This window comes from Primulina tabacum, chromosome 18 (genome assembly GCF_025594145.1).
Source record: "Primulina tabacum isolate GXHZ01 chromosome 18, ASM2559414v2, whole genome shotgun sequence".
In the NCBI taxonomy this organism is placed as follows: Eukaryota; Viridiplantae; Streptophyta; class Magnoliopsida; order Lamiales; family Gesneriaceae; genus Primulina; species Primulina tabacum.
In genome coordinates, this window is record NC_134567.1 from 28,978,388 (window position 1) to 28,991,108 (window position 12,721).

General features: G+C 34.1%; 2 protein-coding genes across 2 annotated transcripts; both read left to right on the forward strand.

Moving 5' to 3' along the window:
* Nucleotides 1–199: 199 nt before the first annotated feature.
* On the forward strand, nt 200–6,862 carry LOC142532217 (protein KINESIN LIGHT CHAIN-RELATED 1). Its single transcript, XM_075638513.1, has 3 exons — nt 200–1,028; nt 4,632–5,540; nt 6,289–6,862. The coding sequence occupies exons 1-3, from the start codon at nt 394–396 to the stop codon at nt 6,524–6,526; spliced, it is 1,782 nt and encodes a 593-aa protein (XP_075494628.1). The 5' UTR covers nt 200–393; the 3' UTR covers nt 6,527–6,862.
* A 3,529-nt stretch (nt 6,863–10,391) lies between these two features.
* On the forward strand, nt 10,392–12,183 carry LOC142533646 (bidirectional sugar transporter SWEET7-like). Its single transcript, XM_075640480.1, has 5 exons — nt 10,392–10,488; nt 10,810–10,846; nt 11,034–11,412; nt 11,632–11,751; nt 11,893–12,183. The coding sequence occupies exons 1-5, from the start codon at nt 10,446–10,448 to the stop codon at nt 12,040–12,042; spliced, it is 729 nt and encodes a 242-aa protein (XP_075496595.1). The 5' UTR covers nt 10,392–10,445; the 3' UTR covers nt 12,043–12,183.
* The last annotated feature ends 538 nt before the right edge of the window (nt 12,184–12,721 follow it).

A 12,721-nucleotide genomic window follows, 5' to 3' on the forward strand; every position in this document is an offset into this window, starting at 1 on the left:
CAACTTGATCCATTTGCCCACGATTTTCGAATCAACCTTTCCAAGATCCTGTATGAATTATGGGATTAACATGCACAATTATCTAAAATTGGAGGTGGAGTTGCATTTTTTTTATTTTTGAGAGCTAACTGGGAACATTTATAAATTAAGGGATTACAGTGCAATTTATGTCTCACTTTATCCTCGGATTTGTCATCAATCCAGTCCAGTCTCACCAGCAGGCAACAACAGCTGGAAATGGTGGTCTGCATGAATCTCACCATTATTAACTAACAAATTTGCTTGAAAATCCTGCCATTAATCCTTCCAATTCAGACTTGATCCTCTTCAATTACATATATTTACATATAAAATTGTTCAGCGTTATCTTATTTCCAGTTTATTCTCCTGAAAATGCCGGGCTTAGTTACAGTTAAGACCCCACCAGACGCACCGCTTCTGCGAATCACGGTGCCCAATGACCCAGAAACCCCAATTCAACCCGGATCCACTAGATCCGCCTCACGCCGCCCTCCATCCCCGTCGCCGTCGACCTCACGCGCCAAACCTTCCCCTGATCGTAAGAAGAAGTCTCCACCAGAAAAAGCCTTCTTAGACGAATCCTCACTTGACAACCCGGATCTCGGCCCGTTCTTACTCAAGCTGGCGCGTGACACAATTGCTTCGGGGGAAGGTCCGAACAAAGCTTTAGAATATGCTTTGCGAGCCGCAAAGAGTTTTGAGCGTTGCGTGGTTGATGGGGAGCCGAGCTTGGACTTGGTTATGAGTCTGCACGTAGTGGCGGCGATTTATTGTAGCTTGGGGAGGTTTGAGGAGTCGGCAGAGGTGCTGGAGAAGGCAATTAAGGTTCCGGACGTGAAGAGAGGGGCAGATCACGCATTGGCTGTGTTTTCGGGGTATATGCAGCTGGGGGACACACATTCGATGTTAGGGCAGCTGGATCGGTCTATTGAGTGTTATGAAGAAGGGTTGAAGATACAGATGGAGACGTTGGGTGACACCGATCCTCGAGTTGCAGAGACTTGCAGGTGCGTGTTATGATTGTTTTTTTGAGGTTATGTCGTGGCTTGTTCGATTTGATTATGAATAATTATGTGTACCCCTGATACATTCATTTTTATTGCATTCAATCAATGCGGGGTTGGGAAAACTGTGGTGGGAAATGATGCAAAATCGACCTTGTTTGAAAGGCATGGTTGCCTCATAAGGTTAACGCATATCTGTACCATTGAGAAGCTAAGAATCAAACTTCAGTTACACCGACAAAGAAAATAGGAGAAGTTATCTTAAAAGCAAATCTAATATGTAATAGGGCATCACACACGGCTGTTATGGGGAAGCACATTGTCAAACAAGTAGATCAAACAATAAAGGGGTCCAATACGAGTATACGACATATACTATTACAGAAGTCCCAGACAAAAGAAAAATAGTGACAAAAATAGGAAATGTTGAAGTTTTTTCTAACAAACCCCCTCAAAAAATTTGAAATTTCCGAAAGCAAAACATTAATTATTTAATACTCACTATAATTGAAATTTATGAAATCAAAATATTAATAACTTTAAAACTTAGTTATAATGTCTGATCTTTATTCCTAAAAGTGTTTCTAGATTTAGCTGAAACCTGACAACTCCCTTAGGCAAACCATTTAAAAGTATGTGTGACTCATACTTTACTGAAAATCTGCCACTGATCTCATAACGGGTCATAGTCCATCCTTTTCATTACAATTAATAGCTCTCCACAGGGAAAAAGGCATCTCATTGCATCGAGCTATGCATTTTATTGCTTCTGCAGAACGAAACTTCTTCATAGGGCGTCCATGTGAGTGCCCAACATCCTAATGACAGTTTAATTAGCATGCACTTAGAATTTTTTTAAAGTAAATAACAAAAACGTGAATAAGTTTTTTCGATTTTGAACTTTCACCCTATATATATTTCGGCACGACCTCGGCGTACGAGGGACATACCAAAAAGTCAAACAACAACAAAATATCAATAACATAATATGCTCTACATAAAATAACATATGTCTGTTTCATAAAAATCACAAATTATGCAGCAACTGTCGTGCGCGAATACACAACTAAATGCATATGATTCAAATGAGCCACATAATATCGTGTAAGCCACGTAGAATACATAATCAATGTAATGGTGCATAAATCATGTAATAAACACCTTCAAAGTTCTATTACCGGTTGCATTACACGTCTCTAGAGACGCCGTAATGAAGCCTGGTATGTATCTCAAACAGTGCGAGAAGGACCCAAAAATGAGTCCGAAGGAACTCCAGACGTCCCCAGGTTCTTTGATCCTATCACCAAAAACAGGAATTAGCTTACTTTCTTTTTTATTTAATTACAAAAATGGGGGAGGGTAAGGCTCGAGCACGAGCCGATGTCAGCAAATGACATCCATGGTGCCACTTGGCTAATGCCCACTGGCGGAATTAGCTTACTTTAGTCGTCTATACCTTATTTATTGATTAAACATCTCAAAATAAAGCACTAGTCATTTTTAGACTTAGAGATTTTAAGTTAAATAAATTCCAGCATGACACGTGCTTGATTTTAAGCTATATTTCTCTCATTATTAATCCAAAATTTTATTAAATTTGTATGTTTGTGAAGCTTACTTGATTTAGTACATTTTATATGTTCAACTGAAGATGAAACTAATTCATTTACCTTGCTGAAATCACACCACAAGCTGGTTGTTTGGCAAACATGGCTAATGAGCATTTTCTAACTTGTCCCATTTTCTTAGAAAATTCATTTTTTTTCGTTTTTGATTCAAAACACTCGAATTGGAAAAGCTCATAAACCTGATGAACTCCATTTTGTCTTTTACACTCGAAAGTATATTAGTTTGTTTACTCTGCCGTATTTACCCCGCAAGCAAGCATGCTATTAAAACGGAGTGCTTGAAAATGACACATCTTAGAAGAATTCATAACTAATTAGATGTTGATCCAAACCTGCTAACTCGATTATTTACAACTTTAAGTGTATACCGAATTTCAAATACTCAACCGATTTTCTTAGAATTTTAAGAAATATGACACACTTGCCCTGGGCTGCCTCTGCAACTTACAACCTGGACCAGTTTGGCATTTTAAGCGTATCTGATTCATTTCAAATTCAATTCGCTCATAACTGGTGCCATTTCGAAGCTAACTTGATAGTTGATACTCTAAAAATTTTATTTTTTAACACCAACAACAAATTATCAACAGAGTTGGCCCAGATTTCGAATAAAGGCGCTGCATGCACATGGACTCGAGTTTAATGCAGAAATTGGACCTGTATTTTAGCCATAATCTAATCCATTTCTAAACCAAATTTGGTGATTCCAAAGCCAAATGCTAGCTAAACATGTATTTACAATTTTCATTTGGACCACCAGATCAGAATTCGAACCTATCATCATCATGCAACGCAAAAATTGAAACTCGTATACACGGCTAAACAAGTACAGTACATATATTCCCATAGCACCGATGTAAGAGTTATGATCTGGCAAAAAATGATCCTAAATAATTCAAAATTTCAAGACAGAGAGTAACTATATACCTTTACAAGATTCAAGTTTTAGAATCAAAACAGCAGCTGAAAGTTTCGAGTTCCACAAAACCCGCCGACTTCCTTGATACAGCTGCAAATTTCTTTTAATTTTTCAGAAGTTCCTCGACCCTTCTCAAAACTCTACTGCTATACTGAAATTCTCATGTTATGATTAACTCAAAATCAAGGTTAGAAATTTTTGATCGACGAGAATCAGAAGCCGGAATGAAATGAAGAACACTGAAGGGGAAAAGAGGAGCGACAATATGAACTAGGCAATCAGATGACACTTCATTCATTTATTTTTGGGCGTGTGACATGTCTTAGGATCATTAGGTGTTGAATAATGTGTTTTTATGGGGACTACATGAACATGTGTAATGTATAAATCTGATTCTTTTAAATACGGATGAAAACTCTAGGAAATTGTAGATTTGCCGCATGTTTCAGCCTTAATTACATCTATTATTTATTTTGTATAGCTTAGTCTGGTATATTTTTATTATACCCATTGATTTGCTCCATGTTTCAGCCCTTAAACACGCCACTTATAAATCACAAATTTATATATTTGAAAGCAGCCAATTCTAGTTAATCCAAGTATTTGGAGTCAGTCTATGGATCTAGACCCGCTACATGTGTCTTTCATGGAAACCGAGTAGCTCTTAGTTCTTCAATTGATGAGCAGAGAAAATGATATTATCGATCTAACTAATGCATTTGGCTCGGGAAGGGAACTATAAAAGATATTGGGCCATTTTTATGTTTCTTCCGAGCTTGTACTCTCCCTGAAAAATAAATAGTACCTTTAATTTATCCTATTTTGTGATAAACTTCATGCTGTTTGAATGTTCTTGAAAACATCAATGGTGTTCAACCTAATAGTTTTTGTATATTCTTCAGTATGACAGTATGTAATAGTAACACGATGTTTTCTATAATTATTTATCTGGAGAACGGAAAGTCTGATTCTTCATAAGCCCTTTTAGCAGGAAAAAAGGTTAAAGGATCACAATTATTAGATGCTCTTGATTTAAATGCTGCTGTTTACCAATTGCAGATACTTAGCTGAGGCCCATGTTCAGGCCATGCGCTTCGTTGATGCAGAAAATCTATGCAAGAGAACTCTTGAAATCCATCGTGTGCATAGCCCGCCTGCATCTCTTGAGGAAGCAGCTGACCGGCGGTTGATGGCTCTCATATGTGAGGCTAAAGGTGATTATGAGTCAGCCTTGGAACACCTTGTACTAGCTAGCATGGCAATGATTGCAAATGGACAAGAAAATGAAGTTGCTGCTATTGATGTTTGCATAGGAAATATTTACTCGTCACTTACCCGTTTTGATGAGGCTGTTTTCTCCTATCAAAAAGCTCTTACAGTGTTCAAATCTTCCAAGGGTGATAACCATCCTTATGTTGCCTCGGTATTTTTACGGTTGGCTGAATTGTACTACAAGACTGGAAAATTGAGGGAGTCACGGTCTTATTGCGAAAATGCCCTGAGAATATTTACAAAGCCTGTACCTGGCACCAGTGCTGAAGAAATTGCAAGTGGGATGACTGAGATTTCAGCCATTTACGAATTGTTTAATGAATCCGATGAAGCTTTAAAACTCTTGCAAAAGAGTTTGAAATTATTGGAGGATAAACCCGGTCAGCAAAGTACGATTGCTGGAATTGAAGCTCGGATGGGAGTGATGTTTTACATGGTTTGTAAGTATGAAGAATCATTGAACTGCTTTGAAAGTGCTGTAATGAAACTTAGAGCAAGCGGAGAGAGGAAATCAGGATTCTTTGGGATTGTGTTGAATCAGATGGGTTTGGCTTGTGTTCAGTTATTTAAGATGGATGAAGCTGCTGAATTGTTTGAAGAAGCTCGAGAAATACTTGAACGGGAGTGTGGTCCATTTCATCAGGATACTCTAGGTGTTTACAGCAATCTTGCAGCAACTTATGATGGCATTGGAAGGTAATTTCACGTCATTAAGAGTTTTGAATTTTTCCTGTCCCGTTCAAGCTGGAGCTGCTTCGTATTAAAAGCTAGTGATATACTAATATAAAATAGATTGCGGAACATATATTGAAGTCTTACAATAAATCCTCTAGCATAGTATTAGCTAATCAGAAGGCGATCTGATGGATCATAACTTAATCTTAGTCGAATAAAAATAATAAATAATTAATTATACGTATTTAATGCTTGCAAATATTCATGCCAGTATTAGGTTATGTAAACCCAGAGGCACAGGATGTCTTGCTGCCTGTCTTGAGATTGCCTTTATAGTGGTGTCTTTCCTTCCAACTCCCTGCTAGTTCGAGTGCTCCCTGATATTATACAGTTTCTACATGGGCGTACATTATCTGAATGTGATATTAAAATGTCATTTTGGATTAATAATTAATATACGTGGTTTTTATCTGAAATGTGTTACACTGATCTATCAAGTCAAATGCAAAATAAGTTTGTATCCTAGGAAATGATAGTAGTTTGGTCCTCCTCTTTGCACTCTTTGATCCATTCGAACCTTCTTCTGCACTTTTATCCAATCTTTTTGTAGTGATTGGATGTTCAGTGTTCTATGTAGGATTTTGGAGAATACTGAGATTGAATGAAACTCAGTGTGAACATCTTGTCAATGTAGATGAGCGTCAAGTACGGAGATGCTTTTTTTTTTTAATCCCAAACCTGTTTTGAAATATTTTCTCAAAATTTGCAGAATTGAAGATGCAATCGAAATCCTCGAGTACATTCTTAAACTGCGTGAGGAGAAGCTTGGAACAGCAAATCCAGATTTCAATGATGAGAAAGCAAGGCTAGCTGAGCTCTTGAAAGAAGCTGGTAGATCTAGGAACAAGGAGGCAAAATCGCTTGAAAACCTTATCGACCCTAATTCAAGAAGGACGAAGAAAGAGACAACATCAAAGAAATGGTCTGCTTTTGGGTTTAGAAGTTGATTGTCTGTTGTTGCTCAAGTCCGAATTTCGTGTGCTTCGGGTTTTATGCAAACATAGAAGATTGTGTGTAATATGGAATTCTTGTACTTCGTCAGGCTTCTTGTCTCCAAGACCTTTAAGGGTCACTGTTTATTGTCTGTCTAATGGGTTGATTGTTGTGATGTGCTCGAAGGAATTGTGGGAAACCGAAGTGTCTTTAGTTATCCCTGCATCTGGTAAAGTGCAACAACCACAATTTTAGGTGATTAGGTTGAATTTGTATCGCGTGTTTCATTTGAAAGATTTAATTTGATTATGCATTAAAAGTCCTCAATTTCCATTCACTTTCTGTCATAATGTATTTTCTGAGACAAAAGAAGTGACTATTTATTTTGACTAAAAATAATTGAGTCTTAATAATAATTTTATTTACGTGTAATTTGGTCTTTACTATAAGAGCTTATAACTTAATTGTAGTATATATTTATGCATGACATTACACCAAAATGAGAATACCTGAAAAAAAGGAGAAAAAATCAATAACTTCAATATTTTTCTTTTCTGACATTGTGGCAATGCAAAAATCATCCAACCCCGAAACCTTAAATCCGAGTGGATGAAAAAAAAATATTTGTCTATTACCCCAGGGATGCACGACCATGGGATCGTAGTTCATCATTAAGCCAAGCCATGAAAGAAGAGCGTGTACATATGGGCGTAGCCTGAATTTTTTTTGTTTGGGGGCTGAATTTATGTTAAAAAATTCACTGATAAAAACTCGACGGGTCAAGATATATATGTTATTTCCATATTTTAGTCTCTTATAATATATATTATTAAACTCTTTTTTTTTCTTTAAAAAGTTGTAAATAATAATCTCACTTATAATTATACAAAAAACTAAATTTTATTATATTAATATTATGAATTTTATCATATTGATGTTCTCTAAATCTAAATATAGTACATTAGATTATACTTTAATAGTTAAATTCTATTATTTTAAAAAAATTGTATGAAAATTTGATTTGGGTGAATAAATAATTTGTTTTCTCAAATAACTTGAAAAATTATCTTATTCATAGTAATTTCATAACATATAATATAATTCTTAATTTTTAGTTTACGTTAATCATAAAAATAAAAAATGGATCTATTTTTCAAATTAAATTAACGTTTGTCCATTTATGGACTTAATTAAATACTGATCAATTTATATAATAAGCAAAATAATTAATCCACTTGATGATTTGCGGTTCTATTAGAATATTAAATAAATATCTTATTTTTTATTTCTCACAACACACAAAATAGTACATATGTTTTATAGTTACAATTAGTTCCCACCTATCAATCAAATATAACGGAGTCAGTTTCAATACATACATACATATATCATACAATGTATGTATGTATATATGTATTGAAACTATTATACCAACAACAGCTAATAATCGATCTGACACTAAGGTCTCAACTTGCTAATTAATCGAGGCAATGCATCATATATTTTTTTCATATAAGAATTCATTTAATAAAAGATTATACACATGAGTATACCAAAAATAAATTCTCTACCAAGAATAATCAAATAATGATTAATTAATATATGTCACATTTCTTTATGAAGCTCAAAGTCAACCTTTTAATCACAATATTTACTTTTAAAACTTGGGAAAAAAAATTGGGTGAATTATGCTTATATCCTTTAATATACTAAAAAGACAGTCTAAATTTTGTCCATTAATAGATAGCGTAATACTTTTTAAGTGCAGAAAATTGATTTTTTTTTTTTTTTTTTTTTTGTGATTGACCAACTTTAGCATATTTAAGAAACAAAAGTATAAAGGAACGCTCGGTTAAATACGGGAAATAGCCTGTTGACTAAATATACTGAATTATTGTGACTTATATAAACATATTTATATATAGTTGAACAGAAGTAGTACTTATATATATAACACAAAAACTCTCGTGAGACAGTCTCATGGTCAATTTTATGAGATTGATATTCTATTTAGGTCATTAATAAAAAAATTATTTTTTATTATAAATATGAGCATGATTAACCTGTCTCAAAATAAAAATCTACAAGACATATATAATCAATCATCTAACAAATGAAATATGATATATTTTTCCGGAAGAATTTGCATATATGTGCCATTTTGGTCGAATATAATCAAAGTTGAATCTAGACATGTCATTATATGTTTTTTAAAATCTATATCTCTATTCTTGGCTGCTATCATAATCTTGGGATTTCTAGTGTGTGGCCACGACTGTCACGTCCCGAGTCCAGACTTGCGCCTGCATGACTGCACAATGAGTTCTTATATCAAGTGTTTCGTATTCGTCATCGCTTTACGAAAATAATTAGCTCAAGTTGCTATAGTAGTTCATTGTAACCCATTATAAACTAATTTTAAATCCTTAATTTTTATCATGTGAGACAAGAAGTATCACAACAACCCTCCACCCCAGTCTAATTGTTTAAAATACATAGGGAGTATTAGTTCATTTGTAACATGTATAACCCGGAAGTATTGGATACGGGCTTTACTAAATTATTCGGCTTCATATTCACAATAAATTCATAACTTCAATTTTTTTCATACAAGAAAAGTTATTAAGCGCCGAAAGTTGAAAAAAGAAAACCGAAAACACCAAATGCATGTCTTTTCACGTTGGAACCATGAAGAACCTGTCACCATGCACGACTACAAATCTCTCCCCTACGTATACACAAGTCGTGTGCCTAGTGTTCATATAAACTGGAAATATATATATTTAGTGGCATAAAAATTATTATAAATAATTGTATATTTTCAAAAGAAAGTTAGATATTTATACTCTATTTTGTGTTATATTTACATTCTAATTCATGTGTAAAATATGTGTCAAATTTATTCACAAATAAAGTGTAAATAACAAGAAATGAAATATAAATATCAAAGTCTTCTTAATATATATATATATATATATATATATATATAATCCAATCCCAATTAATTTATTTAAGGCAAAAACTTATATGAGATGGTCTCACGGGTCGTATTTTGTGAGATATATATCTTATTTGGGTCATCCATGAAAAAAATATTACTTTTTACGCTAAGAATATTACTTTTTATTGTGAATATCGGTAGAGTTGACCCGTCTCATAGATAAAGATTCGTAAAACCGTCTCACAAATAGCTACTTTGTCTTTAAACGCATAATCCCCCACTTAAAGATAAAGATATATATATCTATATATATATACAGCTTTTGCTGCAAAATTTCCCGCATTTACTCTATCTGGGCATTCATATCTCAAAAAATGGGCACCCGATTTAAATGCAAATATCAATGGATAAGGATAAGTTTTAGTTGGACTCGAATTCAGTGCACCCACTTAATTTGTAATAAAAATAAACATCAATTTTTTCATGATGGAAAGGAAACAAAAGAACGAATTTTTTATTTCAAATAATTAAAATCTACATTATATATATATATAAAATTAATTTATATACATATATATTTCGGTTTATTCTCAGGTAATAACACTTTTATTATAATAATTTAAAAAAAATTGGCCAATAAATTCATAAAATTACATCACCTGTTGTATAACATAAAAGAAAAAGAAAAAAGGGGTCTCAATTTAATCTCAATCAATTAATACACCTTGGGAAAAGTGCCGCATTAAATAGTTACCGGATTATATATTTATAATTATAATAAATCCATGTGTTGATCTGAGTTCCACCGGCCAATACATGTCATGCAGGTGACAATAACGATTCGCGTATGTATCACAAAAGCCAAACCCAACCTCTTCCCTTCTTGCCGATATATATACAGCATTCGTGCCCCTTATCTTTCATGCATTCAACAAATTCAAACACCATTCAATATATATTTTAAATTTTTTTAAAATAATTAATAATCGATCATGTTTTCCAAGGAGGATGCTCGCACCGTAGTTGGTATCATAGGTTAGTTTTTCTGTTTTTTTTTTTTTTTGGTATTATCAAGGAATATAGTTTTCAGATAATGCATTCGTAATTATTATTATATAAATACGTAAAAAACGGTTTCATTAATATTACCAAGGGAAATAATAATTATTTTTTACCAATTACGTTTTCTTCTTTAACGGTATATGAAAAATTAATTGCCTTTTTTAAACATGCAACGTCGAGTTAATTTATTTTTTTGATTTTTAACAGAGTCTGAAATCAATTGTTTGCTTGAGTGATTTATTTTTATTGTTCTAAAGCTGTGGAAATTACTGTTTGTGGTCTGTTTGTTTCCAGGTAACGTCATTGCACTCGTATTGTTCCTGTCTCCTGTGTAAGCTTCGTTTCACGTTTACATGTTATTTAAGGATGTTCTTGATTTATAGTTGGAAAACAGACAACTCTTTCAGTCTTTCGATGTGAAATAGTATATATATATTACATCTGCATTGTTGAAAAATGGAAAACAAAAAAACATTAATATGATATTCTTATTGTGTTTGTGATCTTATCGTTATCAGGCCCACTTTTTATCGGATATGGAAGAAAAAATCGGTGGAACAATACTCGCCGATACCCTACTTGGCAACATTCATCAACTGTGGTCTATGGGTTCTGTACGGCCTGCCTGTTGTTCACCCTCACAGTACCCTAGTGGTGACCATCAATGGCGCGGGCTTGGTGATTGAGATTGTGTATCTATCACTCTTCATTGTATTCTCCGATGCCAAGAAACGACTCAAGTTGGTGGCGACGGTCGTGATGGAGTGCATTTTCGTGGCGGTTTTAGCCCTTCTTGTCTTGACTTTGGCTCATTCAACCAAGCTCCGGTCCACCGTCGTCGGTAGCATTTGCATGATTGGGAACATTATGATGTACGCGGCCCCGTTGTCGGTCATGGTACGATATATTTACATCAATAATATTACATTCACAAAGGCAGATAAAAAAAGAAGAAAGAAGCTTGCATGATCGAAGAAAACTTTTAAAATTCGGCTTTGTAATTATAACAAAAAATAATATTTTCGAAATCTCGAACACACGCGAATTCGAACGATAGTCGTGCTAACTTTGTTTATGGAGACTATATGTATCTATATATATTTTTTATGGTTGCAGAAGCTGGTGATCACAACGAGAAGTGTGGAGTACATGCCATTTTTCCTGTCTCTCTTCTCCTTCCTCAATGGGATTAGTTGGACTGCTTATGCCCTTATTCGTTTCGATCCCTTCATTGTTGTAAGTTATCCCTCTTGCTTGCATATGCACCTAAAACATATTATATATACAAAATATGAAATCCAAAAAAGTTTCAAATACTCATTTAACAATTTTTTTCCCCTTCATAAAATTAACTCAACTCATCATTTTGCGACGTAGGCTCCAAATGGGATGGGAACTATTCTTGGGCTGGCCCAGCTTTTATTATACGCTACCTTCTACAAGTCCACCAAACGAATCATGGCCGAAAGAAAGGCCCAACCAGAAATGGGCTTAGCTGAAAAGAAATCGCAGATCAATGCAGTTTAGGAAGTGAATTTCGCCAATGTTAAGCCTATTTTCTGTGACATGAATTGTTGTACCTTAATTAATAACCGGTTTAACTTCAAGTTGAAGTTGTGTAAATCAATTTTCATAATCTCGTTGAACCGAAAGCTATGTTAATCTTACGTGCTAAAAATACTTTGACAAAAACTCATATGAGACGGTCTTACGGGTCGTATTCTGTGAGACAAGATCTCTTACTTTGGTCATCCATGAAAAAGTATTACTTTTTACACTAAGAGTATTACTTTTTATTGTTAATATCGGTAGGATTGATCCGTCTCACAGATAAAGACTCGTGAGACCGTTTCACAAGAGACCTACTCAGATACTTTTGCCTCGTCCTACTTTAATTCTTCTTCGTCAAAATATATAGATGCTTTTTTTTCCCTTAAATCTTATAGTGTATGTCTCTTGTGAGACGATCTCACAATTATTTATCTGTGAGACATGTCAATCATATCGATATTCACAATAAAAAGTAATACTCTTAGCATAAAAAATAATAATTTTTCATGGATGACCCAAATAAGAGATTCGTCTCACAAAATACGACACTGAGATCGTCTCACACAAGTTTTTGCCAATGTTATATCATGTTCTCTTTCCGAAATAATAAATAAAATCTTCAATTATAACAAAAAATTTTAATTTTAAAAATTTG

What these genes read in the sequence shown, in the direction of transcription:
- LOC142533646 (XM_075640480.1), top strand. Translation starts at nt 10,446, where the DNA reads ATGTTTTCCAAGGAGGATGCTCGCACCGTAGTTGGTATCATAG. An exon ending in CACCGTAGTTGGTATCATAG is followed by an intron (nt 10,489 to 10,809) that starts GTTAGTTTTTCT and finishes GTTTGTTTCCAG; the next exon opens with GTAACGTCATTGCACTCGTA. An exon ending in GTATTGTTCCTGTCTCCTGT is followed by an intron (nt 10,847 to 11,033) that starts GTAAGCTTCGTT and finishes TATCGTTATCAG; the next exon opens with GCCCACTTTTTATCGGATAT.
- LOC142532217 (XM_075638513.1), top strand. Translation starts at nt 394, where the DNA reads ATGCCGGGCTTAGTTACAGTTAAGACCCCACCAGACGCACCGCTTCTG. An exon ending in CGAGTTGCAGAGACTTGCAG is followed by an intron (nt 1,029 to 4,631) that starts GTGCGTGTTATG and finishes TACCAATTGCAG; the next exon opens with ATACTTAGCTGAGGCCCATG. An exon ending in ACTTATGATGGCATTGGAAG is followed by an intron (nt 5,541 to 6,288) that starts GTAATTTCACGT and finishes CAAAATTTGCAG; the next exon opens with AATTGAAGATGCAATCGAAA.